The sequence below is a fragment of the Equus asinus genome, chromosome X (assembly GCF_041296235.1).
Source record: "Equus asinus isolate D_3611 breed Donkey chromosome X, EquAss-T2T_v2, whole genome shotgun sequence".
In the NCBI taxonomy this organism is placed as follows: domain Eukaryota; kingdom Metazoa; phylum Chordata; class Mammalia; order Perissodactyla; family Equidae; genus Equus; species Equus asinus.
This window is the reverse complement of record NC_091820.1, coordinates 42,345,502-42,369,411: the sequence shown is the minus strand read 5'-3', so window position 1 is coordinate 42,369,411 and position 23,910 is coordinate 42,345,502. Positions and strand designations below refer to the sequence as shown.

Here is a 23,910-nt window from a genome sequence, read left to right as displayed (position 1 = left end):
ACAGCACAGCTTGATAAGCGGCATGTAGGTCCGTGCCCAGGATCCCAACCAACAAATCCCAGGTGGCTGGAGTGCATGAACTCAACCACTACACCCCAGGGCCAGCCCCTCACCTGGCCCTTTTTTTTCCCCTCACCTGACCAGAACTGCTGGCAGGACAAGTTCAAGAATGTTCTCTAAAGAAACTGCCCCTAATGAGGGCATAAAAAGCTGAAAAAGTAGAATTGGCACTATCCCAAGGACAGGGAATAGAAAACAGCAAATGGGCTCCATCCCAGTAGCTCTCCAGTTAGCCCTCCATCCAATCGCACTTGCCTACTACTCCCTGCCCCACACCTATCTACCAGGAAGGCCTCCTGCTGCTAAAACCTGTCCTCTCGCACTACCTGTGCCTAGACCTCCTCTTCAAAGGAGCCACCTGTTAGGAAAGCAGACCTGAGGGCTGCAAAGAAAATCCACTCCAGCCGTCTACATTAACCAACGCAATCATTTCATTCCTAATATAAACTGAAAGCCAAGAGTTGCCAGATCTTTGAGAAAAACAATCCCATGACAGCAAAGTAAAATACAGATCACAATGAAAAACAACCAGAGATACAAAAAGGGTTCTTAGAAAATGAAAGAATGAATGAATATAATTATTGATCTAAATATTTTAATTAACAGGCTGAATGATAAAACCAGCCTAAAAGACCAAATCGGTGGGCTGGAAGTAAAATTAAGGAAATATCCTAGAATATAGAGCAAAAAGAAAACAGATGGAGGGGCCGGCCTGGTGGCCAAGTGGTTAAGTTTGAACACTCTGCTTCAGCGGCCCACCAGGGTCTCGCCGGTTTGGACCCGGGGCAGGGACATGGCACCGCTCATCAAGCCATGCTGAGGTGGCATCCCACATACCACAATCAGAGGCACTCACAACTAGAATATACAACTGTGTACTGGGAGGCTTTGGGGAGCAGAAGAAGGAAAAGAAAAAAGAAGACTGGCAACAGTTATTAGCTCAGGTGCCAATCTTTAAAAAAATAAATAAAAAATAAAAAAATTTTTAAAAAGACGGAAAATATTAAAAAGTTACAAAGGAAAAATCTAGGAGCTCCAACATCTAATCAGTGTTCCAGAAGTAGAGGATAGACACTATGTCAGAGAAGAAATAATCAAAATTATTATTAAAATACAATTTGCTAAACATATTGATGAGGGTATGTCAAAGGGACATCAGAGCCAACAGAAAGAGCTCCCAATGGACAAACTTGGAATAATTAGAGTAACAAAATAAATAAAGTAGTATTGGATTATAGCCCAAAGCATAAATCTCCATGAATCCTTACTGATATAAATGATTGAATAAATTAATAAATGAGGGAGAAAACACTTATCTCTTGTGCAGAAGTCCAATAACTCATGTAGGTACTCCACACTAAAGGAGGGGTAGCGTAATTCTTCCTGCCTTAAGTGTGAGCTGTACACAGTGACTTCTTTCCAAAGAGCACAGTAATGGAAAGTGGAGAGAAAGAGTAACTTTACGGTGGAGAAACCTGACAAATACGAGCTCAGCCAGGTGATCAGGGTCAACATCAGAGTGATGAGTCATGTTGATAGTACGTACCCTTGACATGGTGTGGTGAGAATTGCACTTTACCTCTGTGATCTTGTTCCTGAAAGCCTGTTAACTCCAGTCTAATCACAAAAACACATCAGAAAAAGTTCAAGAGAGGGGCATTCTACAATATACCTGACCAGTACTCCTCAAAGTTGTCCAGGTCCTCAAAGTCAAGGCAAGTCTGAAAAGCTGTCACACCAAGAGGAGCCTAAGGAGACATGATAACTAAATGTCATGTGATACCCTGGATGGGATCCTGGACAAAAAAAATGGATATTAGGTAAAAACTAAATCTGAATAAAGTATAGACTTTAGTTAATAATAATATACCATTATTGATTCATTAATTGTAACAAGTGTACCACACTAACGTAAGATGTTAATAATAGGGGAAACCGTGTCTGTCGGGGGGAGATATATGAGAACTCTGTACTATCCACTCAATTTTTCTGTAAACCTAAAACTGTTCTAAACAATAAAGTCTTAAAAAAGTACAATTTGCTTGATGCAAAGACATGAATCTTCAGAATGAAAAAACCTAAAAAATGCTGAGTATAATAAAAGAAAACCATTGTGTTTCATTCCCATGATTCTGAGTCCCTCCCTCTCATGTTTACTGAGTACTTATCTTGGGGCTCTCAAGCTCACAATCTAGGGAGTGAGTTTAGACCCTCCCACTGGCCTTGGTTTTTAAATGTTAACTATGTGTACCTTCTCTGTAATGACAGGAACACACAACAAAAGGACACTAGCACACATTTTTAAAGTTCTCTAATTCAGTTTTTAAAAACTCACATTTAGAGACAAACTTAGGAAATTTCAAAATTCCAAGGTAAAAGAAAAAATCTATAAGGCTTTCAAAGAAAAAGAAATACAAAAGCAAAGCTTACCCAGAAAGGTTCAAAATCAGACCGACATCATGCAACATCAAATAGAATATAATGGGGCAATGTCTTCAAAATTCTAAGGGAAAAATATTGTCAATCTTGAACTGTACGAGAACAAAAGATATTTTAAGCATTTAAGAACTTAGAAAGTTTACCTCCCACACCTATAAGAATTACTCAATAACACAGTTCAACCAAAAATATAAGTAATCTAAGAAAGAACACATGAGATATAAGAAACTAGGTGCTGACTCTGTCTCAGATTGGGGGTGGGGGCAGGATTAGCAGGAAAATTAAAAGAGGCTTTATTACATCTCCACTGAACGGTGACGTTCTATAAACATTCCCGTTCTGCGGCTCTAATCCTACTATTCGAGTCTACATAGAACGATGTTTATATAAAATCACATTGTGATTCTGTTCATTTTTCCTTTTGAAGTGCGATTACTGATATTTTGGGATTTATTTTTACCATCTTATTTTATGCTTCCTATTTACTCTGCTTTCTCTGTGCTTCTTTCTTCTTCCTTTCCTGCCTTCATTCAGATTGGATTGCTTATTTGTACGTTTGAAACGTATTTGTTCACAACTAATAGTAAGTAATTCATTTAGGGATTGCTCTTAAAATTTTAACACGCAGGAGAACTCAAAGTGTGAGGTTAACCAATATATTTTGGAACAATACAAGGACTTTACATTACAAATCCAAATATTTCAGTTCTACATTTGTTTTACTGCCCTTCCACCCCCAAGGAAATCTAACTATTGTTTTACACATGCAACGTTGGCTTAGATTTACCCACATGGTGGAGACTGTTGGTGTCCCACGGAGATCCCTTTTGTTGGGCCAGTATACTCACCACCCGACTATAGTAATATTAGTTGCTGATGGCTGACAGTTGCACCATTTTGAAAACTGCTCTCAGCAGGACAGTGCCTCCCTGGCTGGGAGGTTATCCGCCCTAGCCCCTAAGGGCAGACTGCAGCCAGTGCCAGACTGATACGAGGATATAAAAAGCCAGCTCTTAATATACAAAGAACTCACACTGATTAGCAACAAAAAAACAAACAACCCGATCAAAAAATGGGCAGAGGACATGAACAGACATTTCTCAAAAGAAGATATGAATATGGCCAATAGACACATGAAAAGATGTTCATCATCGCTAATCATCAGGGAAATGCAAATCAAAACTACACTAAGATATCACCTTACACCCGTTAGATTGGCAAAAACATCCAAAACCAAGAGTGACAAATGTTGGAGAGGTTGTGGAGAAAAAGGAACCCTCATACACTGTTGGTGGGAATGCAAACTGGTACAGCCACTATGGAAAACAGTATGGAGATTTCTCAAAAAGTTAAAAATAGAAATACCCTATGACCCAGCCATCCCATTACTGGGTATCTATCCTAAGAACCTGATATCAGAAATCTCAAGAGTCCGTTGCACCCCTATGTTCATCGCAGCATTATTTACAATAGCCAAGATGTGGAACCAGCCTACATGCCCAGAAACTGATGATTGGATAAAGAAGATGTGGTATATATACACAATGGAATACTACTCAGCCATAAAAAAAGACAAAATTGGCCCATTCACAACAACGTGGATGGACCTCGAGGGTATTATGTTAAGCGAAATAAGCCAGGCAGAGAAAGACGAACTCTATATGACTCCACTCATAGGTGGAAGTTAGTATATTGATAAGGAGATCTGATCGGTGGTTACCAGGGAAAAGGGGGGGGTGGGGGGAGGGCACAGAGGGGGAAGTGGTGTACCCACAACAGACTAACAAAAATGTACAACTGAAATCTCACAAGGTTGTAATCTATCATAACATTAATAAAAAAAAAAAAGCCAGCTCTTGCCACAAGGGGGGACAACTCAGTGGCAGCAGCATTAGTTTTCTATTGCTGCTGTAGAACTCACAACATAGCGACTTAAAACAACATAAATTTACTATCTTACAGGTATAGAGGTAAGAAGTCCAACATGGGTCTCACTGCGCTAAAATCAAGGTATTGGCAGGGCTGTGTTCCTTTCTGGTGGCAATAGGGGACAATCTGTTTTCTTGCCTTTTCTAGCTTCAAGAGGTCGCCAGCATTCCTTGGCTCATGGCCCCCTTCCTCCACCTTCAAAGCCACAACATAGCATCTGTCCGATCATTCGTCCATAGTCACATCTCTGACTTTTCTGCCTCGCTACTCCTCCTTTAAAGACTTGTGAGTACGCTGGGCCCACCAGGATACCCCAGAATAACCTCCTTGAGATTGGGTGATTAGCGAGTTAATTCCATCTGCACCCTTCATTCTCCTTTGCCGTGTAACCTAATGTATTCACAGGTTCAGCGGATTAGGACCTAACATCTCGGGGGCACATTATACTGCCAGCCACAGGGCCCCTCAGTGCTCCAGAGCTATTCGCAGGGTTAGATTAAGGCTAGATTTCAGCTGAACCTATAGGAAGTTGTGTCCTTACTCAACAGTAAACCATATTTGTCATAACAATGTATAAAACCTTATACAAATTTAATAAATTGTTACTACTAAGATGCGAAAAGGAAGGTGTTATAGAGCTAAATCCACATCTACCATAATAGGAAGCCCAAGTCATTTATCATAATAGAAAGTCTAAGAAATATGGTTATAGTACATACAAAGAGAAACAACTAATACAGTTGAAACTCCTCTGTGGAAAAAGCCACTCAGTGGGAGAGAAGTAGAGCAGAAAAGCGCTGCACTTTTTAGAGGCCTTATCTGTAGTCAAAGACTATTTGACGACTTGAACTATGTGCACTATTTTGACGAAAACAACTTAAAAAATAAATTCAGTGAAGGAAGAGGAAAGGTAAAAAGAAAAAGCCCCCGAAAATAGCAATAACCTATTAATTTTAAGTTCCCATTCCTGATTCTAAAAAAATAACTTTTGCTAACTATAAATTAACATGTACTCACTGTAAAGACTTCAGATGACATCAAAATGTTGAAAATACAACATGAAAATCCTATATCCCAACCTTTCAGAGACAGCCTCTATGAACATCTGTGTGCATATTTATGCTCATCCGCACAGCTTTTCAAAAAAGTGGGATCACCCTGTTTCTGACCTGATTTTATCATTAACACATGGATCTTTCTAGATCAATTTACATACCTCTACCTTCTTCTTAATAATAGAACTCCATCATTTGAATGTACCATTAAAAGTAATAACAATTTAACAAAAATCAGGAGGCCAGAGGGTGGTAGGGAAGAGGTATTCTTATTTTCTTCATCTTTAATTACAAAGAGTTAGAAGATATTATCTAAAGTTGGTAAATAAAGACAGAAAAGGTATTAATATTTAAAGTAATAAAGCCATCTACTCAAAAAACTAAAAATATATTAGCAATCAAAAAAAAGAAAGGAGAAACGGGATATGCACAAAATTCCTTACCTTTCAGAGTGGACATTCAATATATACTATCCAAACATGGACAATAAAAATAAGTATAAATATATTAAAATATATAAAAAGAACTTTTAATAATGGTTGTCTCATAAAGGGAGACAGGGTGGGTACTTACATCTTTCTGTCATCATAAATGTATGTACTATTACAAAAGACATTCATAATACGTAACTGAAAATAGCTATTTATAAAATAGTAGTGATTCAATTTTTACACAAAATACACATAAATGTCCATACACAAGTAGGAAAGACTCCAAAGGCTATGGACAAAAAATATCTCTAGTACATCATATTATAAACATTCTATATATTCTTTATGCTGATGTATTTTTCTGTAATGAACATATTTAATTCATATTGCATTTGAAATAAGGAAACATTAAAAATCATCTTTTTTTGTGAGGGAGGTTTGAGAGGGCTATAAGAATAAAAAACAAAAATCAGTCAAAATGTCCTTACATATCTTCCAAAGCCTAGGCCACAAAATACCTGTATTCCATATACTCAAGTTTTAATAAATCCTGCAAACAGCCTTTATATCCTCAAACATAAAAATCCCCATTTTATTCAAAGGTAGGTTATAAGCTTTTCATTCCAACCAAACCCCACCAAGCCATTTCTGATGGAGCCTCTAATTCACCGGACTGCTACACAGAGAAAGGTTTCTTATAGGTTGACACCAACTCTAGCACAGTAATATGCTTTTCACACACTCGTTCATTCATTCACAACATTACCAAATAGCTACCATGAGCAAAGCATTACACAGCGTGCGTCACAAGTTAGAGATTGATTAAAACATACGATTGCCTCAAGGAGCATACAACCTAGTGGGGAAGTGGTGCAGATATGACGCAGAACAAGGAGCACTAACAGAGAGGAGACAGAATGGAGAGCACTGATAATACTTTGCATTTGTAGACAAATATTTTCAAACAAATCAGTAGATATTTGGAAATGTATAGGTAAAAATGAAGAGCTATCTTTTTCAATTTTCATTCATGTTTGGACTCTGAAAGTAGTTATCGCTACTACTCACATGCCACTAAATCATACACCAGGTTCCCCGATAGCATTACATAACTTGTCATACAAGAATTTTTAGTCTCTATTTGAAGGCAGACATTTTTGTGCCCCCCCTTTCCTAGTCTATCATGTACAGAACAAACACTATAAATATTTCCAAAATGAACAAACTGAGCCAGCTACTAGAGCTCCCCACAGTAGCCTGCCTCACCGTATCAGACGAAAGCATCCCGCAGATACGGCGCACAGAAGTGTGGCCAAGGTTCCACCCGATATAGAATATTTTTCCCTTTAAATTCCACAGCAATGAAAACCTTGAGAAGGCAGAAACAGAGAAAAGCTCAAAGAAGAAAAAACAAGTATTTATAAGCAAAATCACTTCATATTAAGAAAGTCTGAGTTTTATTTAGCATTGTATCTGAGGCACTAATGAGAGTAAAGGAAGAAAACGAAAATCGATCGCACATTCAATTTTAAGGAGTCTTGTGTAATGAAAGCACACAGATTGTAACCAATCTTGAAAGTATGAAATGCCTTATGTTTACAATACATAAAAAATGCTATGGGGACTTCCTCCCAAAAGGAGACAGTCTGGATATCTGCAAGGTCTTTCCAATCTGAAGATTCCAACACATGTTGTTCTGCTGTTTTTCCCAATTCGGACCTAGAACTCTATGGACAAAACAAACAATACAGAAGTTTTTCCGCGCAAAGGGCTTCTGAGGCAGTGTGATGTAGGCCCTGAGACACAAGTCAACCGGTCTAGTGTCCAACCAGCATAATGCCACCAAAACCTGAGAGCCTTAGCACTTACGCCTCAGACTACATCAAGGAGACAATTCTCTTTAAGGTACAATTTCATGATTATATGGAAAATCACTGTTCTTCAAACAGTAAATTCATACCATACTACTAAGTATTTTAAAGTGATTTTTACCACTTTGTGAAGAAGGGGCCAAAACAACAATTAGGATTTTTAGAAACGAGAAAGGAGGGTCACTCAAGGTTAATAAAACAAGTTAGTGACCCAATTGTATGTACTCTCAAAATCATTAGTTCTGTCCAGGCTGCCAGGATAAATAAATTAATAAAAAAAATTAGAAGCTTATATACAAGAAGATATTTTTACAACTACAGACATCAAAAAGAAGAAAAAGAGCATTAGACAGTATTTCCTCAGAAGAGCCTTCCTTGAAACTGTTTACAAGTTATTATGTAAGCAAAGTAAGAATTGCAGGAAAAAACAACCTAAAAATTGGCATTAAATCTGTTCAATATCTTTAATAATTCTATGATTTCTAAATTCTTCCACAAAAGGGCATTACAATTCTTCAATTTATTGCAAACTTATCTTTAAAAAAAGTCAGCCCTAATGTTGAAGCTATAATACAAATTTTTAATTATTGGCACTATACTATAAAGCACAATGAAGAACATCTTATTTAAATTAAAAGGGATAGTATTTCACTGGGGAATAGATCCAATAGATTTTGTTCCCCGTATCTACATCCAATGGTGATATTCTATAGGCTAATTTCTAAACAAATGAAAATGTTAAAAAAATACTGAAAGCCATGTTTTGCTCTGGAACACTATTGTACACATACCATATAGGTTGTTTTACAGCACATACTAGTTTGCCAAGCTTCAGATGGCAAAATGCTAAGCTGTGAGTTCGGTGTCGTCCAGCTAGTTGTTTCTCGTTGCCCCGGAGAATCTGGCAGCGCGTAATGCTGAGAGACCACCTTGTCGCCACCACTTCTCTTCTCATAGGAGACTCCACCGTGATAGAACATTCACATCCTTAAGATGCAAGGCCCAGCAAAAAGCCTCCCACAAATCCACTGGATATCACAATGTTCTGTTTGACAAATTCTGTTGCCTGAAACGTAAGGAAAATTTAAACAAAAATACTCTTAACTACGCTACAACATGAATGAACCTTGAAAACATTACACTGAGTGAAATACGACAGACCAAAAAAGACAAATACTGTATGATTCCACTTAAATGAACAGTCAAATTCATTGAGAAAGTAGAAGAGAGGTTACCAAGGGCTGGGGAGAGGGGTTCATTGTGGAAGTTACTGCTTAATAGTTAGAATTTCTATCTGGGATGACGAAAAATTTCTGGAAATATATAGTGGTAATGGTTGCATAAAAACATGAATGTACTTAATGTCACTAATTGTGCACTTAAAAATAGTTCAAATAGTGACTTTTATGTTATATATCTTTTACCACACTGAGAAAAATAGATGTTGGGGCCGGCCCAGTGGCGCAGCGGTTAAGTTTGCACGTTCTGCTTCTCGGCAGCCCGGGGTTCGCTGGTTCGGATCCCAGGTGTGGACATGGCACTGCTTGGCATGCCATGCAGTGGTAGGTGTCGCACGTATAAAGCAGAGGAAGATGGGCACGATGTTTGCTCAGGGCCAGGCTTCCTCAGCAAAAAAGAGGAGGACTGGCAGTAGTTAGCTCAGGGCTAATCTTCCTCAAAAAAAAAAAAGAAAAAAGAAGAAGAAAAGAAAAACAGATGCAAATTTTAAAAAACACTATTACTGAATCTGGAGCTAAGTAATGTTTTCAGCTGTTTTCCTCACTTCAACAAATATTCAACAAAAATTTTTGTGCACCTACTATTGCAGGTGCCAACCACCACGCAAGATGCCAGGGCTGTCCCTTACAAACCAAAGGAGCCTAGAGCTCCCAGCCAGGCCCAGCGAGCTTTTTGCTACTGAGATAACAGGTATATTAGCAGCAATAATCTCACAGGCAAAAAGAAATCTACCTATAGGGCAGGCATAAATGGTCCATTCAGCAAGTTATTAACACAGATTATTTAATAAATTCCCACAGCATGCACAATGATATTTATTAATAGTCCACTTATGTAAGAAAAAACATACAAGATGAAAAAAAATCACCTTGATAAAATGTTTAACCCAAATAAAATCATGAAGGACCATGTAAAGCCAGGCTGTGAGATATTCTGCCTAGATGCTTCAAAAATGTTAGTGTTGGGGCCGGCCCTGTGGCATAGTAGTTAAGTTTGGCATGCTCCACTTTGGCAGCCTGGGTTTGTGGGTTTGGATCCCGGGCACAGATCTACACCACTCATCAGACATAGTGTGGCAGCGACCCACATACAAAATAGAGGAAGACGCACAGATGCGAGCTCAGGCCGAATCTTCCTCAAGCAAAAAGAGGAGGATTGGCAACAGATGTTGGCTCAGGGCAAATCTTCCTCAGCAAAAAAAAAAAAAAAGTCAGTGTCATGAGAGACAGGGGGAAAAAAAACCCAGATGAGGAAACTTTTAAAATTAAAGGAGACTTCAGAGACATGACAACCACATGCAATATATAATTCTTGATTGGGAAAAGAAAAAAAGCTACAAAAGATATTCTCTGGAAAAATTTTAATATCACGTTAAATTTGGGGGGATTAATAGAGTAATTGTAGTTGTACAGGAGAATACTTGTACTCTTGGGAGATATGTATTGAAGTATTTAAAAGTGAAAAGACATGATGTCTTAAACAGTTTGGCAAAAAAAAAAAGTAAACCTGACACTCACTCACACATACAGAGATAAAGCAAATGATGCAAAATGAGAATGATGTGGTGAATAGGTGAAGGGTATTTGAGTATTCCCTGTATTTATCTTTCAACTTCTCAACTGATCTGAAATTTTTCAAAACAAAAAGTTGGGGGAAGTAAAAGGATAGAACAAAGGCAAGAGAGTATTCAATTCAATTCAATTCAAAACAGAATACAAGAAGAAAATAGATTAAAGATACAAAAAACGTTAATGAAACTAATATATTAACAAAATAAAATATACATTTTCATACTATTCCACTTAAAGAAAAAAATAGGTAGTTTTAGTTTTGCCACACCTTTTCTACATACGTACAATTTGTAAAAGCAGAGGAAAAATTCTGGAAGAATACAGTTATGCGTTGCTTAACGATGGGGATATGTTCTGAGAAAGGCATTGTGCGAACATCATAGCATGTACTTACACAGACCTAGATGGTACAGCCTACTACACACCTAGCTCTATGGTACTAATCTGATAGGACCACCGTCTATAATGCAGTCCATTGTTGACCAAAATGTTGTTAATCATCAGGCGCATGACTGATGTTATCAGCTTTTATATGCAGATCAAAGTAGGTGGGAGATGGGCAGGGGAAACTATGTTAACTACTAAAAAAAAAATAACGGTTGATTTAAATGGGGGTTTGGTCCCAAATTTCACTTAACACTCTAGACATGACCAAAAGCACCAATTTTTTAAAAAGAAGATAGTCCCTAGTTACATCTTTTGCTAAGCGAGACCCATTTAAAAAAAAAAAAGGGAGCCAAAAATGTATATTGTCTTACTTCCTCAATTATATTGTTGATTTCAGGTGCTGCCTTATTTGCTCGTTTCTTAATCTGTCTTTTTGCTTTGTTTACATCTTTTTCAACTCTCTTCCAGTCGATCTGCACATAGCCACTGTGACTGGCAATCTGCAAAAATGTAATAAAAATGGTTAATTCTAAAGCAACTGGGTTGCTAATGAATCTATTACCCAGGAATATATGAACACTTAGATTTCAAGAAATTCATGAAGCTTATAGGTAAGAAATCACAATTTACTCATTGAACAGATACTGAGTGCCTACTGTGTGCCAAGCACTGTTCTAGGCTCCCAAACTATAGCCAAGAACAAGGGGGATGTTAAGTCCCCACCCTCAGAGAGCTTCAAGTCTGTCAGGGAAAACAGACACTAAGCATAAGTGATTACTTAGATGTGATGAAGGCTATGTTAAGCAAAGCATAGCATGTGATGGGAAAAGACTCCAAAAGCTGTATTACAACTGGACTATAACTCTATCATAACTTTTGGAATTTGAGAATTAACTAAAAAGACACAGAGACAATCACAATTATATAGCTAATAAAAAAAGTACCTTTTAATTAAATAGATATTTAATTACAAGAGATCAGAAGCCAATCAGTTATTAGGTCACTAAAGAAATCTAAAGTAGCAGATTAAGGCTCTTCACTGACTCTTTACTTAAATTAAGAATACTTTCTGGTAATTGCTTTTGAAAGTGGAATATAAAAGAAATATGCCTATACAACTTTCATGCCATAAATCCTTTTAATAAAACTATAGCTAAACACCTATTAACCATAAGAAAAATTCTCATATGGTGCTACTGAGATGCGGCAAAATCTGAACAGGAATAATGTATGTGTACGCTAGTACAGTAAATTAGTCCCTCCAAATAATAAAATCAAAACACAAAGAATCACATGAGTACTTAACAGGCCTTGCATATCATTTTAAATCACTTCTATCAAGGTTATGCTTTCTTTGTAATCTTTTAATGCATCACTTTGATTATAAATCCAGACATAAAATACTTCAAATAATAAAAATATCTGATTTTATACAAATTGGTGGGAATCTTCAGTTACATTTTCACTGTGAATGACTCCATAGAAGAATTTATTTATCTGCATTTCTTCCTGTATTCATTCACCTACTATCATTTCAAACTCCAGCCTCAACAAAGCTGAGCGGTGATCAAATCAAATGGCAAGTGAAAGCTTTTCCTGGCAGTACCTGACATGGCAATATGGGTTGCAGGCATGGAGGTAATTACTGATGAACCTTAGGGGACCCTCCTATAGATAGCACCTATAATCCCTGGTTAAAATACAAGGGCTCCACAGGGCTGGCCCAGTGGCGTAGTGGTTAAGTTCACATGCTCTGCTTCAGCAGCCCGGGGTTCACAGGTTTGGATCCCAGGCGTGGACCTACACACCGCTCATCAAGCCATGCTGTGGTGGTATCCCACATACAAAGTAGATGAAGATTCGCAAGATGTTAGCTCAGCAACAATCTTCCTCAAGCAAAAAGAAGATTGGCAACAGATGTTAGCTCAGGGCCAATCTTCCTCACCAAAAAAAAGGGGGGGAGGTGGAGAGGTAGGCTCCAGAATTAACAAAAGCAAGCAGATTTTGAAGGGGAGTTGAAAATTTTAGGAAGGGATCAATATAAGGCGAGTCGCCCATTTTTCTGCCTTTATCCGGAGGGCAGGATGCAGTTGCAGGGTGGCTAAAACTAATAGAAAACATGCCATCTTTCCTGCCTGAAGAACCAGAGGACAGCCCAGGACAACAACAAATGCCAGAAAGGAGAGAGTTAAAGAAGGGGAGCCCCATATTCTATGCATAAACTCTACCCAAGTCCTGAACCACACATTCACAGGGCAGAACCAAGCATTCTGGCGAAGGCTAAAAGAAATGAACTGAGATTTGAGCTGCTAGCCATGACAAGTGAGAGTCTGCAATTTGAGTCTAACCAAGTTATCTGCCTGTTAAGATCAAAACATCAACACATTTCAGAAGAATAAAAGAGAATCCAGAGTCTCCACAACATAACATTCCCAATGCCCAGGATAAAATCCACTTACTTGATATATTATAAAATAGGAAAATGTGGCCTAGTCCCAAAAGAAAATCAACAGATGCCAACCATGAGATGACCCAAACATTGGAATTATCAGGACTTTAAAGCAGCTATTATAACTATGCTCAATGAGGTAAAGGAAACTGCTTGTAATCGATGAAAAGATAAGAAATCTTACCAAAGATATAGGAAATATAAAAAGAACCAAATGGAAACTCTAGAATTGGAAAATACAATATCTGAAATAAATTTATTAGATAGGCTTAATGGCAAAAGGTAGATGACAGAGGAAAGAGTCAGTGAACTTGAAGCTGGATCACTAGAAATTATACAACCTGAAAAAAACGACTGAAAAAATAAATGAACAAAACCTCAGGATATTATCAAAAAGCGTAACATGCATGTAATCAGAGTCATGTTCAGGAGAAGAGAGAAAAAATAGGAACAAATATTTAAAGAAATAATGGCCAAAAGATTCCCAAATATGACTAAAGACATAAATTTACAGATTCAAGCTCAGTGAACTCCAGGTAATGATCTAACACAATTATGACATAACAACACTCACCTGATGTGGGGGGTCAGGGGACTCATGCAAGTGTGTGAGATGGGAGAGGGGGCACAGAGAAGTTCAATAAATGATAGCTAAATTCTCATATTCCATAATGGGAGGCCAACAGTTAATACCTCAAACTGACAGCTCAAGAAATGTCTAATTAACTTGTTTAGGAAAAAAGGAGATAAATACCTTAAGAATCAGCTAAGAGTTCAAACTGCCTGCCTCAAGGAGGGAAAAATGTGGGGTTAGTGATGGAGGCAGAAGATTAATCTGTAACAAGCCTTGTACATGTAACTGACCCTTTGAATTACGGCCATGTACAACTCTGAAAAACAAAAAACTAAATTTAAAAGACTTACATACCACTGTATTTTAAGATAGCAGTATGATAAATAGCTACTGGAATATTGAGCTTTTAGAAAAGTTAAGTTCTAAGTAAACTAATATTTATATTTAAATATAAGTAAAGGTAACAAAAATATGGAAGTGGGCCTAATAGCAATTATCCTAAAAACCATTTGTTACTCTTAACTTCCTCTTTCAGTTCCCTTCTACTGAGTTTTCAAGTTAAGTCACACTTGTGGGAAAAACTGGTTTGAAGCAGAGAGGTCCCATGTTCTTCTGCTTAGTAACTTCAAAGAATATGTGGACTAGGCATAGAGAAATAGAAAGTGGCAATGGCCAAATGTGTATTTGAATGGTGCATACTGAGTAGACTGAAAAGGATTTCTGAAAAACTGACATGCAGAGTGGACTGAAATGTATAATTCTCTCTATTCTGTGAACATTTTAAGAAACTCTGCTTCAGTCCAGTATCCTTTTCCACTAAACAGAAATGATAACTGAGTTTTCAAAATAGCTACAGAATTAAGTATGTTCTTGATTCTACATAAACCCAAGTCAAAATCAGTTTAATAAAATTCCCTTCTGTACAAATGCTGACATAATCATCCAAAGGACTAAGTTGAGATATTAACCATATTCTTGTTTACCTCTTACCACAAGAAATAAGCAATTACTCCTATTAATGTCACCAATAGAAAGAAAATATATATATTTTAAAAAGCTATTTAGTAAACAACTCAAAATCTGTGCTTAACACATATGAATCCAGTCCCTTTGTACTTCAGGCAACGACGCTGGTTATGACATGATCAATGGCTCAGGTGCTGAAGTCAGATTTTGGTTGCTATGATCATCAATCACTTTTTAAATCTGGTACGACTGACAGTTCCTGGTATCTTTAAAATTGTTGCTAACATTCATTCCCAGAGATTTTCTATTTGGGGATTTACTATATTTGATCTTCAGGGAATATTTTTGGACAAATATATGCCAAACAGACATGAATGCCAGATAATATCCTGATCAACAGCCTCTAACAGCAAAGCATCTTTAAGCCTTATACTTAGAGGAAGATGAACAAAACTGAAATTTCAAATCTACCTGCCTCAAAAATAGGATTATGGATGATATTTTAAACCCAATTTTCCACTTTCTGTATTATTACGGTTCCCTAGTTTTAAAAAACATGTTAGAAACTGCTAACAGCAATTTCCCCCGGGAAGGAAAACTGCATGGCTGGGAAATGGGAAGGAAAGAGAACTTCTGAATTTTATATATTCTGTGTGAATTTTAAATATATGTTTAAAATGGTCAGGATGAGCAGGTTATATTATTGATGAAATGTTTATTTTGCTAGAGAGGTGCTTCAAGGGAAACTTATGTAAGTAATAAAAAAATGAGGCACCTCAAATTTTAATAGTTGTCTTTTTTTTTTTTTTTTTAAAGATTTTATTTTTTCCTTTTTCTCCCCAAAGCCCCCCGGTACATAGTTGTGTATTCTTCGTTGTGGGTTCTTCTAGTTGTGGCATGTGGGACGCTGCCTCAGCGTGGTCTGATGAGCAGTGCCATGTCCGCGCCCAGGATTCGAACTAACGAAACACTGGGCCGCCTGCAGCGGAGCGCGCGAACTTAACCACTCGGCCACGGGGCCAGCCCCTAATAGTTGTCTTTTTAATAGCTGGGGTCAAACTATGCTTAAAGAACTTAAAAAGTATTTAAATTGTTGTCTTTCATGACAGATGCCAGCTTTCAAAAACTCATTTTAGTTTTTCCACAAACTGAAGCCTAAAAGAAAAATTCCATCTTCTACTAAAATGGACAGGAGTGAAATACCTAAACCTGACTTTCTCAGTTCCCAAGGGCTACATGTGCAAGCAGAGGCAAGGACCTACAGCTCTCACATACCTGAAGGAGAAGAAAGCCACCACCTACTGCAGTTGCTGCAAGTTTTCCAACTTTCTGGAACAAAAATCCCGCACACCTTTAATGAAAGAAATGATAGGAGATGAAATGACAAAAGACGAGAACAATCAATGATGCCCTAAACTCTCCCCCTCTTCTACTTTCCACTGTTTTCCTAATAAAATCTTAACGTCTTCTAGTTTCTTTTGAGCATGTCCCTTACCTGCCCAGAAACCCTCCACATTTCCCTTCAGTTACACAGGTTAGTCAAAACTGCACAATCTAAACTGTCTGAGATGTGCTTCAAAATAGGGGATGAAGAGAAGAGGGGAATTTATAGCAAAAAAAGATTGGCTCCTGAAACTGAATGTTGAGTACTCAGGGGTTCACTATACTCTTCTACATTTGTATAAGTTAAAATTCCCCATAATAAAAGTGACTTGTTTTGTTTTGTTTTTTAATACATTCAAGATGTTCCCCACACTTTGCTGAGCCCCACTGTACCCAAACCTTCAGCTCCAATCCAATTAGTCTTCAAACAGGTCATCAGCATAGCTCAAGCTATTAATCTCCCTGTTTCTAGGGTTTTCTACCTAGCTCTGCCTATCTAAAGCTTTTTTACCCTTTAAGGTCCAGCTGGAGTTCCACCCTCATGACTCTGCAGCCCACGTTTCTCACAGCTTCCTTACCTATATCTAAATCTATCTATCTCTATGTTAAACCTGTTTTGTCTCATCTATCCTGCAAGAATGTCAATCCATACTTCCTTTGTGATCCTCTCCTTCAGTGAGCTCATATTCCCTTCAGTATTCTAAATACACAGTGTGCAAGCTCTAGCCTCCTATACTGGGTTGAATAGTGTCCCCTCAAAATCCACGTCCTTCCCAGAACCTCAGAATGTGACCTTATCTGGAATCAGGGTCCCTGCAGATGTAATTAGTTAATAGGAAGCCATACTGGAGTAGGGTGGGCCCTAAACCCAACATGACTTAACCCAATATGTCATAGAGACACACAGAGGGAAGAGGGCCATGTGACGACAGAAGCAGAGACTGGCGTGATATGTCTACAAGCCAAGGAATGCCAGGGATTGCTGGCAACACCAGAAGCTAGGAGAGGAGCACAGAACAGATTCTCCCTCTGAGTCTCCAAGAAGGAACCAAGCCTGCTAACACCTTTCAGACTTCTAGCCTCCAGACCTGTGAGAGAATCAATTTTTCTTGTTTTAAGCCACCTAGTTGTGGTACTTTGTTACAACAGCCCGAGGAAACGAATACACCCTCATAAATGGAAAATTTACATTTCCAATGACATGATGGGCTTCTCTGGCACTCAGAACCACATATTCAAAATATCCCAAAGCTAACATCTTTCCAACCAAACCAAATGTTGCTAAGATCCCAATTTGTAAGGGACAGCACCATTCTCCAGGCTTGCCACCTCATGTTCATCTCAGACTCCACCTTCTTCTTCAACTTCGGGGTCCAAATGACTGCCAATTCTATATACTCTATCTCCAAAACATTTTTTGACTCTGTCTTCTTTCCATTCTCAAGGGCATCATTACCTTGTCTCCAGATCACACTAAGGGCCCTCTAACTAGTCTTCACACTTCCCATCTCTCCTAGCAACCACTCATCCTAATATCAATTTATTATGATCAAAAACCTATAGTTATCTATAGCTAAATATAATCTCCTTAGCCTCCCATTCAGGTCCTGAATTGGTCTGAATCGTTACCTCGTTAGGTCAATACCTATTAACCATTCCTCCTTAACGTATGCCACAATACTATGTCAGTCTTACACACTCAGAAAATTGCAAAAATTTACTACACTGAATCTAAACTCATTGCAACAAATGACCTGTGTCATATTAGAGTCCTGTTACACAGCTCCTGGGCCAACACCTGGCTATAATCCAAACATATGTATTACTATAAAGACCATGTCCCTCGGTAGAGGAGTCAGCAACAAGGATCAGAAAAGGGAGCAGAGGAGCCTAGCAGCAGGCAAGTCTCAACAATGTCCCAGGGAGCTGCTCCACAAGCATGTCCATCCTTTGCTTAATGGCATGAGCCATTAAAATAAACCTAAGAACTCCCTCTACCCTGTCTCCAGGCTTTCCAAGCAAACTTCTGCCAATTATGGGGTGCCTCACCGAGTTTGGCCTACAAGGAGAAAACACACAATGATTTGATAATTCTACTACTTAATTATTTTTTAATCTCTTTTAAGATGGGACTTCAGGCCCAGACTCTCATTAACCAATCACCCATGGCACCAAACTGTGAGTTTATTTAAGCAGAGGGTCAGACCTTGAATTATGGTGATCAAGGTACAACCAACCTGCGGACAATCGTCTGAATAACCAGGGCCCTGACCAGGCATCTCTCTTCTAATTGCAGTCTTTTTTCATAAGCAGCATTAATAAGTACACATCAGGAATAAATACTATACCTCTGCATCACAGAATCTTCACAATGAGTGTTTCTACCATACATGGTATTTACAAAAAGGCATAGGGGAGTGCGCTATTGTTCCAAGGTGCATGTGAAACACAAATCAAAAAAGTTAATACTTACCAAGTTTAAATATGTAAATATTTAAATTAATGTAAGATGAGTTTAATTTAGAATCTAAGGAAAGAAATGATTATTCACAAGTTAAGCACCCACACTAACTTGAAAAATTCTCTATAGTCATGAACATTTTCCAAGTAAAGGGTCAAACTTGTTTCTGACCCTTGTTATTTGGCTAATCTTTTATTCCAAGAATAACCGAATTCGATCTACAGTAGCAATTATGTAATCATGTAGTCTGAAATGTTAACTGGTAAGGTTAATGCTTATTAAGCGCTCCTCAACGTACTCCACAATATTATCACAGAGTAAGCAATCAGTCCTTTATTACAACAAAGACCCAACATTCTACAACTCTTCTTCAAAGTATTATAATTCAAGCTACCCACAAAAATCAACAGAATGATCTGGATCATAATGAGAATTTTACATGGCTCTCTACAGGGCTGACAATCCTGGAGACCAGTTCTACCAGGCGCCAAAGTAGGAACCGCTCAGCAAGCCATGCTGTGGCAGGCGTCCCACATATAAATGGTGGGAGTTCCCACAGGTTTTTCCAGTTGTTAGCACTGAAGAAGCAGAATTATTTACATACAATTAACTCTTACATGTTTCTTCTTCTTAACCCACTATTAAACTGAATCAGATCCACTCCATTTGCTAAATTTGAGAAGGGAGAAAATATATAAAGAATCAAAGGAAGTGTGAGGAGGAAATAGCAGAACAGTGTAGGCATGGGGTAGACAGATCACCAAAACCCAACACCGAGTCCCTGAGTGTAGATTACACCAATCGTATCACAGAGAAAGCCTCAAGGTAGGGCTCTTCTGGGACTAACGGTGTAAAGCCACCGAGTGTGCACAGGAACTGGCCCGTGTACAAAAGGGCAGCAGTCTCCCAATGAAATTTAATGAAAAAGATGTCGTTCTCACCAGCCAGTCACTCCACCCATTACAATCTGAGTGGCTACTGAGTATTTTTCTACCATAGGTCCGGAACTGTGGCCAAACACTCGATTCCACCAATGGTGTCTTCTTGCATACTCAGTTAAATCCAACACTTCGTAAGAGTCGTCATCACTTTCATATTCTTCAAAATACAAAATGGAACAAATAAATTTAGAGTCAACCAAAAGTCAGAAATGGCCTACACATTTTTTATCTGTTAGAACTCACTGTTACTTTTGGCCTACAGCTAAAAATGCCCAGATGGAAACGTTAAGAATTTGTTAAACCCAATCCTTGAGACGAGGGCCTCAAGAATAAAGGGCCTAGCATCTCCCTTCCAAAGACCCAGGGCCCGGCCTGGGGGTCTGAGCCAGGACTAGGTCAGAGGTACACAGCAGTGAGGCGTCACCCCGCTAAAACTCAGTAAGGTCAGGTCACAGCTACACAGCAGTGATGGGTCGTCACCCCCTCCCCAAAATCTCAATAAGGTCAGGTCAGAGTTACACAGCATGAAGGGTCACCCCCAAATCTCAACAGGGTCAGGGCCAGAGCGGGGTCCATTTTCATCAGTGGGAGAAAGAGGAGGTCGTCCTCGGACAGAATCGCTTAGGGGCCCGGCAAGAAAAAATTACTTCAAAGTCAAAACTGAAAAAAAAAAAAAAAGTCTGAAGATGGAAGTGAACCACCAGGGCCGGAGTTGAAGCTAAGGCAGGAGGTGGGGCTGTGATGGGGGCGGAGGTCGCTCTTCGAGTGCGTTCTGCCGAGAGGTGAGGGAGGGCCTCGTTCGAGGGGGCGCTCCAGGGGGCTGCCTCAAAAAGACAGCCCCAGGAACCCTGGGGCAGGGGAAGGAAAAGGCGCCCTGGGTGCAAGGTCGAAAGCTGGGAGCCGCGTCTCAGATACTACTTCGGGCCCCGGCCGCTCACCTTGGGGAGGGGGGTTCCGGGTCGCCATGATACCGCCGGCGGCCTGCTCTGAAGGTGGTCCCCGCCCGCCCTCCTCTCCCCACTCCTCTAAGAGCCACTCTAGGCCCAGGTGGAAGTCTATGGTCTCCTTTTTCCTCCTCCTCCTCTATGTGCGTTGTCCTGTCCCCGCCCCCTCCTCTCCGCGTAGGGTCTTCCGCGCAAGCGCAAGGTGGGTGGTGGGGAGGTCGGATAGCAGTCCCACGAGGGCTTGTGGGAGTTGTAGTCTGTTGCCCTCCGCAACGCTGGCTTCCCACCCTACCCCCAGCTAGAATTTCCATAACCTAAATTTTGTTACTGTGTTTGTTTTAAAGCATCTCAGGGCTGGAGGGGAGGGGGCGTCACATGGTGGTATAAAGCGAAAACAAGCTTGGCATTTTGAACACTGTACAGAATTCGAGCTCTTGAGAAAAAAGGCTTTTAAAAAGAGAGAAGAGGCACTCTGTTTCAAACCACACTTTTCTAAGGCAGCATGAGTGCACCAACGTATGGAAAATTTTTCTAACGCGCTGCTGCTGGGAACTGGAACCTTTTTATCCGCTGCCTCCGCACACGTTTCCTGCCAGGAACCGGAGGGAGGTAGAGGAAGGGTTAGGAACTGACCTGACATGAGTTATTCAAAAGGACATAATTTTTTAGCATCATTTTTATTATTTAAATCTGACAGAGGTACGAGGTCAAATTCTTCACCCGGAAGCCTCATGGGATTCCGTAGAATGGAAAACCGTGTTGCTCACCAAGCAGTTAATTCAGATTCACATAAACCAGTCCCCAAACTTGTTTTGAACTTGCATTGCACCGCATTCGTTGTAAAATTAAAACAGCCCTGTCGGTATTCGTTTTAATGGAAAAACAAGGAATTCTGGTATAGGTTGCATTACTTAAATATTGACTTGCACAGGTGCACGTGACTTTTCAAATCCTGGTGCTTTAAATGCAAGGGTTAATTGTCTGAAAGTTCCTCAGCCTGTGGCCCCCCAAATGCAATTCTGACACAGGCTAGAGATGTTAGTGTTCAAGGACAGTTATTCTGTGCAAGAGTCCACTTTTCAGAAACAAAACAACTTTAAGGGACATAAACTTCAGATGTCGTCACTGAAATATTTTTCCAGAAATTAACAGATTTGAGTTCATACACTCCTTCCTCCCCACTGCCCACCCACTGGTAATGAGGTGCTAAGAAATAGCAAATGATGGGCCACTGAAAGGAGAGAAAAGAGAAAGGAAAATTACAAATTGGAAGAGCAAACTAGAGGGTTGACTAGGCCAATGACATCCAAGTGACACGTTCACATACTTCTGGCAATATCTGCCAACTACAGAAAGAAGCCTCTTTCCGGTGGAGGCAATGGTATTTAGAATCAAATTGTTATGGAGAAATTAGGGGGAAAATGGAAACAAAACACCGCCCTTAAAATGCCAAAGAATAGACCTGTGTATCCAAACTGTATCCAAAAATAAATTAAAAGGCAATCATTTCTCCAAAGGTCTTGAGGGCTCAGAAGAAACTTTTTAATGCTCTTCTCTTCCTTCTTGCAGTGATTTGCCCCTGCCATTACCTTAAGGAAGTTGTTTGTATAACGTATTTTTCTAGTGTGAATTTTTTCTTTCCCAGTAGTGAAAAAGCTGTCATTTCCTTGGCTCAATGACAAATGGTTTAATGTGTAAAATGTGTACATAGATTTTTAAAAGGTGCTATGATTCTCCTGATGGGTTCAAGGGGGTGATATATATTTTAAATTCCCGTTTTAAATAGTGTATTATTTTTCAGTCATCACTAATAAACATTGTCATTGTGAACACTGATATCTGCAACTATAGCAAAACATAATTTGGGTAGTCCCCGATTTTTCAATGGGTAGCGTTCCAAAAGTTTATGAGTAACTGATTTGAAATAGAGAACATTTTCTATTTAATCCATAATGAAGCTGTAATGAACCTGTTCCTTCCTGACCTACAGCTTTCCTCATTGTCTTTGGAAACCTCATTTGTTAAAAACAATTTAGTCAGAATTGAGAAAAACAAAAAGCAGACAAAACAACAAACAGAAGAACACTTCACACTCCCTGGGTAATCTAACCTCCCGCATTGGCCGCAACAGTCACTTCCTAGTAGACGTCTGCATTTGAATGATCTACAAACTCAACAAACCCCAAACAACTCCACACTATCATCGAAGGGACCCAAAGGAACAATAATAAAAAAGTTCAGTTACTTCTTATCCCTTCCATTTTCTCCCACAGTTAATCACTCATTTATCGTGTATTTGCACCACCTAGGCTGTGGCCTCCATTTTCTCCTCTCAGTTGGCTTCCTGCATTTTCTCGTCTCTCCCAGTCCGACCCCAATCCAATCTAGTCTCTCACTAAATCTGCCCTTCTACAACCTGAATCTGACTATATCCTCTCTCTTAGTGCTTACAGCAATTGCCTGTTACAAGATAAAGTCTAAATTTCTAAAGGCAAACTACAAAGGCGGGCAAACTGTTTTGGCAAAGGGCCAGATAGTAAATATTTTAAGCTTTGCCAGTCATGTATAGTCTTTGTCATATATTTAAAAAAAAATCCTTTAAAAATGTAAAAACCACTTTTAGCTCACAGACTCTATAAAGAGAGGACTTAGGGCAAGTTTGGCCTGAGGTCATAGTTTGCTAATCTCTGGCATACAGGACCCTTCATGTTTTCCATGCAAGTTAACTCTCTGGCCTCCTGTTGTACAAGTTTCCTTCTCTTGTAAGCCCACTGAATGTGTTAAGTTGTCTGAATACACGTTGCTTTTTCCAATCTCCATGACATAATTCATACTCTTTTCTCTCTGAAAGTAATGGCTCCCTTCTCTGCCAAGCAACACCCAGAAACACTTTAAGACATGTTTGAAAAGTAACTTCTACACAGTTTTTCTGTGTTTCTCCCTGAAGACCTCCCTCCTTCCCTTCTTTTTGATGTTTGTGTTGAATTTGAAGCAGATAGTTTAACATTTGGTTAAGCATTTGGATGAACTTTGGGGCCAGCCAGATCTAGGTTCAAATTCCAGCTCTGTGCTTCCTAGCTTTGTCTTTGGAAAAGATTTTAGCCCTTGTGGGGGCCTGGAATTGGCCACTCTAAGATATGTCTCTTTGGCATGAGGATTGTTTGGGGCTGGTTACTTTTTATAAACTGCAGACAGGAAGGCAACTCTGAG

General features: G+C 39.2%; 1 protein-coding gene across 1 annotated transcript; it reads right to left on the bottom strand.

The window, feature by feature from the left end:
* Positions 1-5,990: 5,990 nt before the first annotated feature.
* Positions 5,991-20,891, bottom strand: FUNDC1 (FUN14 domain containing 1). The gene is made up of 5 exons (XM_014852334.3): positions 20,695-20,891; positions 19,757-19,913; positions 16,247-16,322; positions 11,354-11,482; positions 5,991-8,851 (listed from the first exon to the last, which is right to left on the bottom strand). Exons 1-5 carry the CDS (start codon positions 20,720-20,722, stop codon positions 8,774-8,776), a joined length of 468 nt encoding a protein of 155 aa, XP_014707820.1. The 5' UTR covers positions 20,723-20,891; the 3' UTR covers positions 5,991-8,773.
* Positions 20,892-23,910: the final 3,019 nt, after the last annotated feature.

Excerpts from the sequence above, each read along its gene's own strand:
- FUNDC1 (XM_014852334.3), bottom strand. The coding sequence starts at position 20,722 with ATGGCGACCCGGAACCCCCCTCCCCAAG. Across the intron at positions 19,914-20,694 it reads CCGGAACCCCCCTCCCCAAG|AATATGAAAGTGATGACGAC; the intron begins GTGAGCGGCCGG and ends TGTATTTTGAAG. Across the intron at positions 11,483-16,246 it reads GTGGCTTTCTTCTCCTTCAG|ATTGCCAGTCACAGTGGCTA; the intron begins GTATGTGAGAGC and ends ACATTTTTGCAG.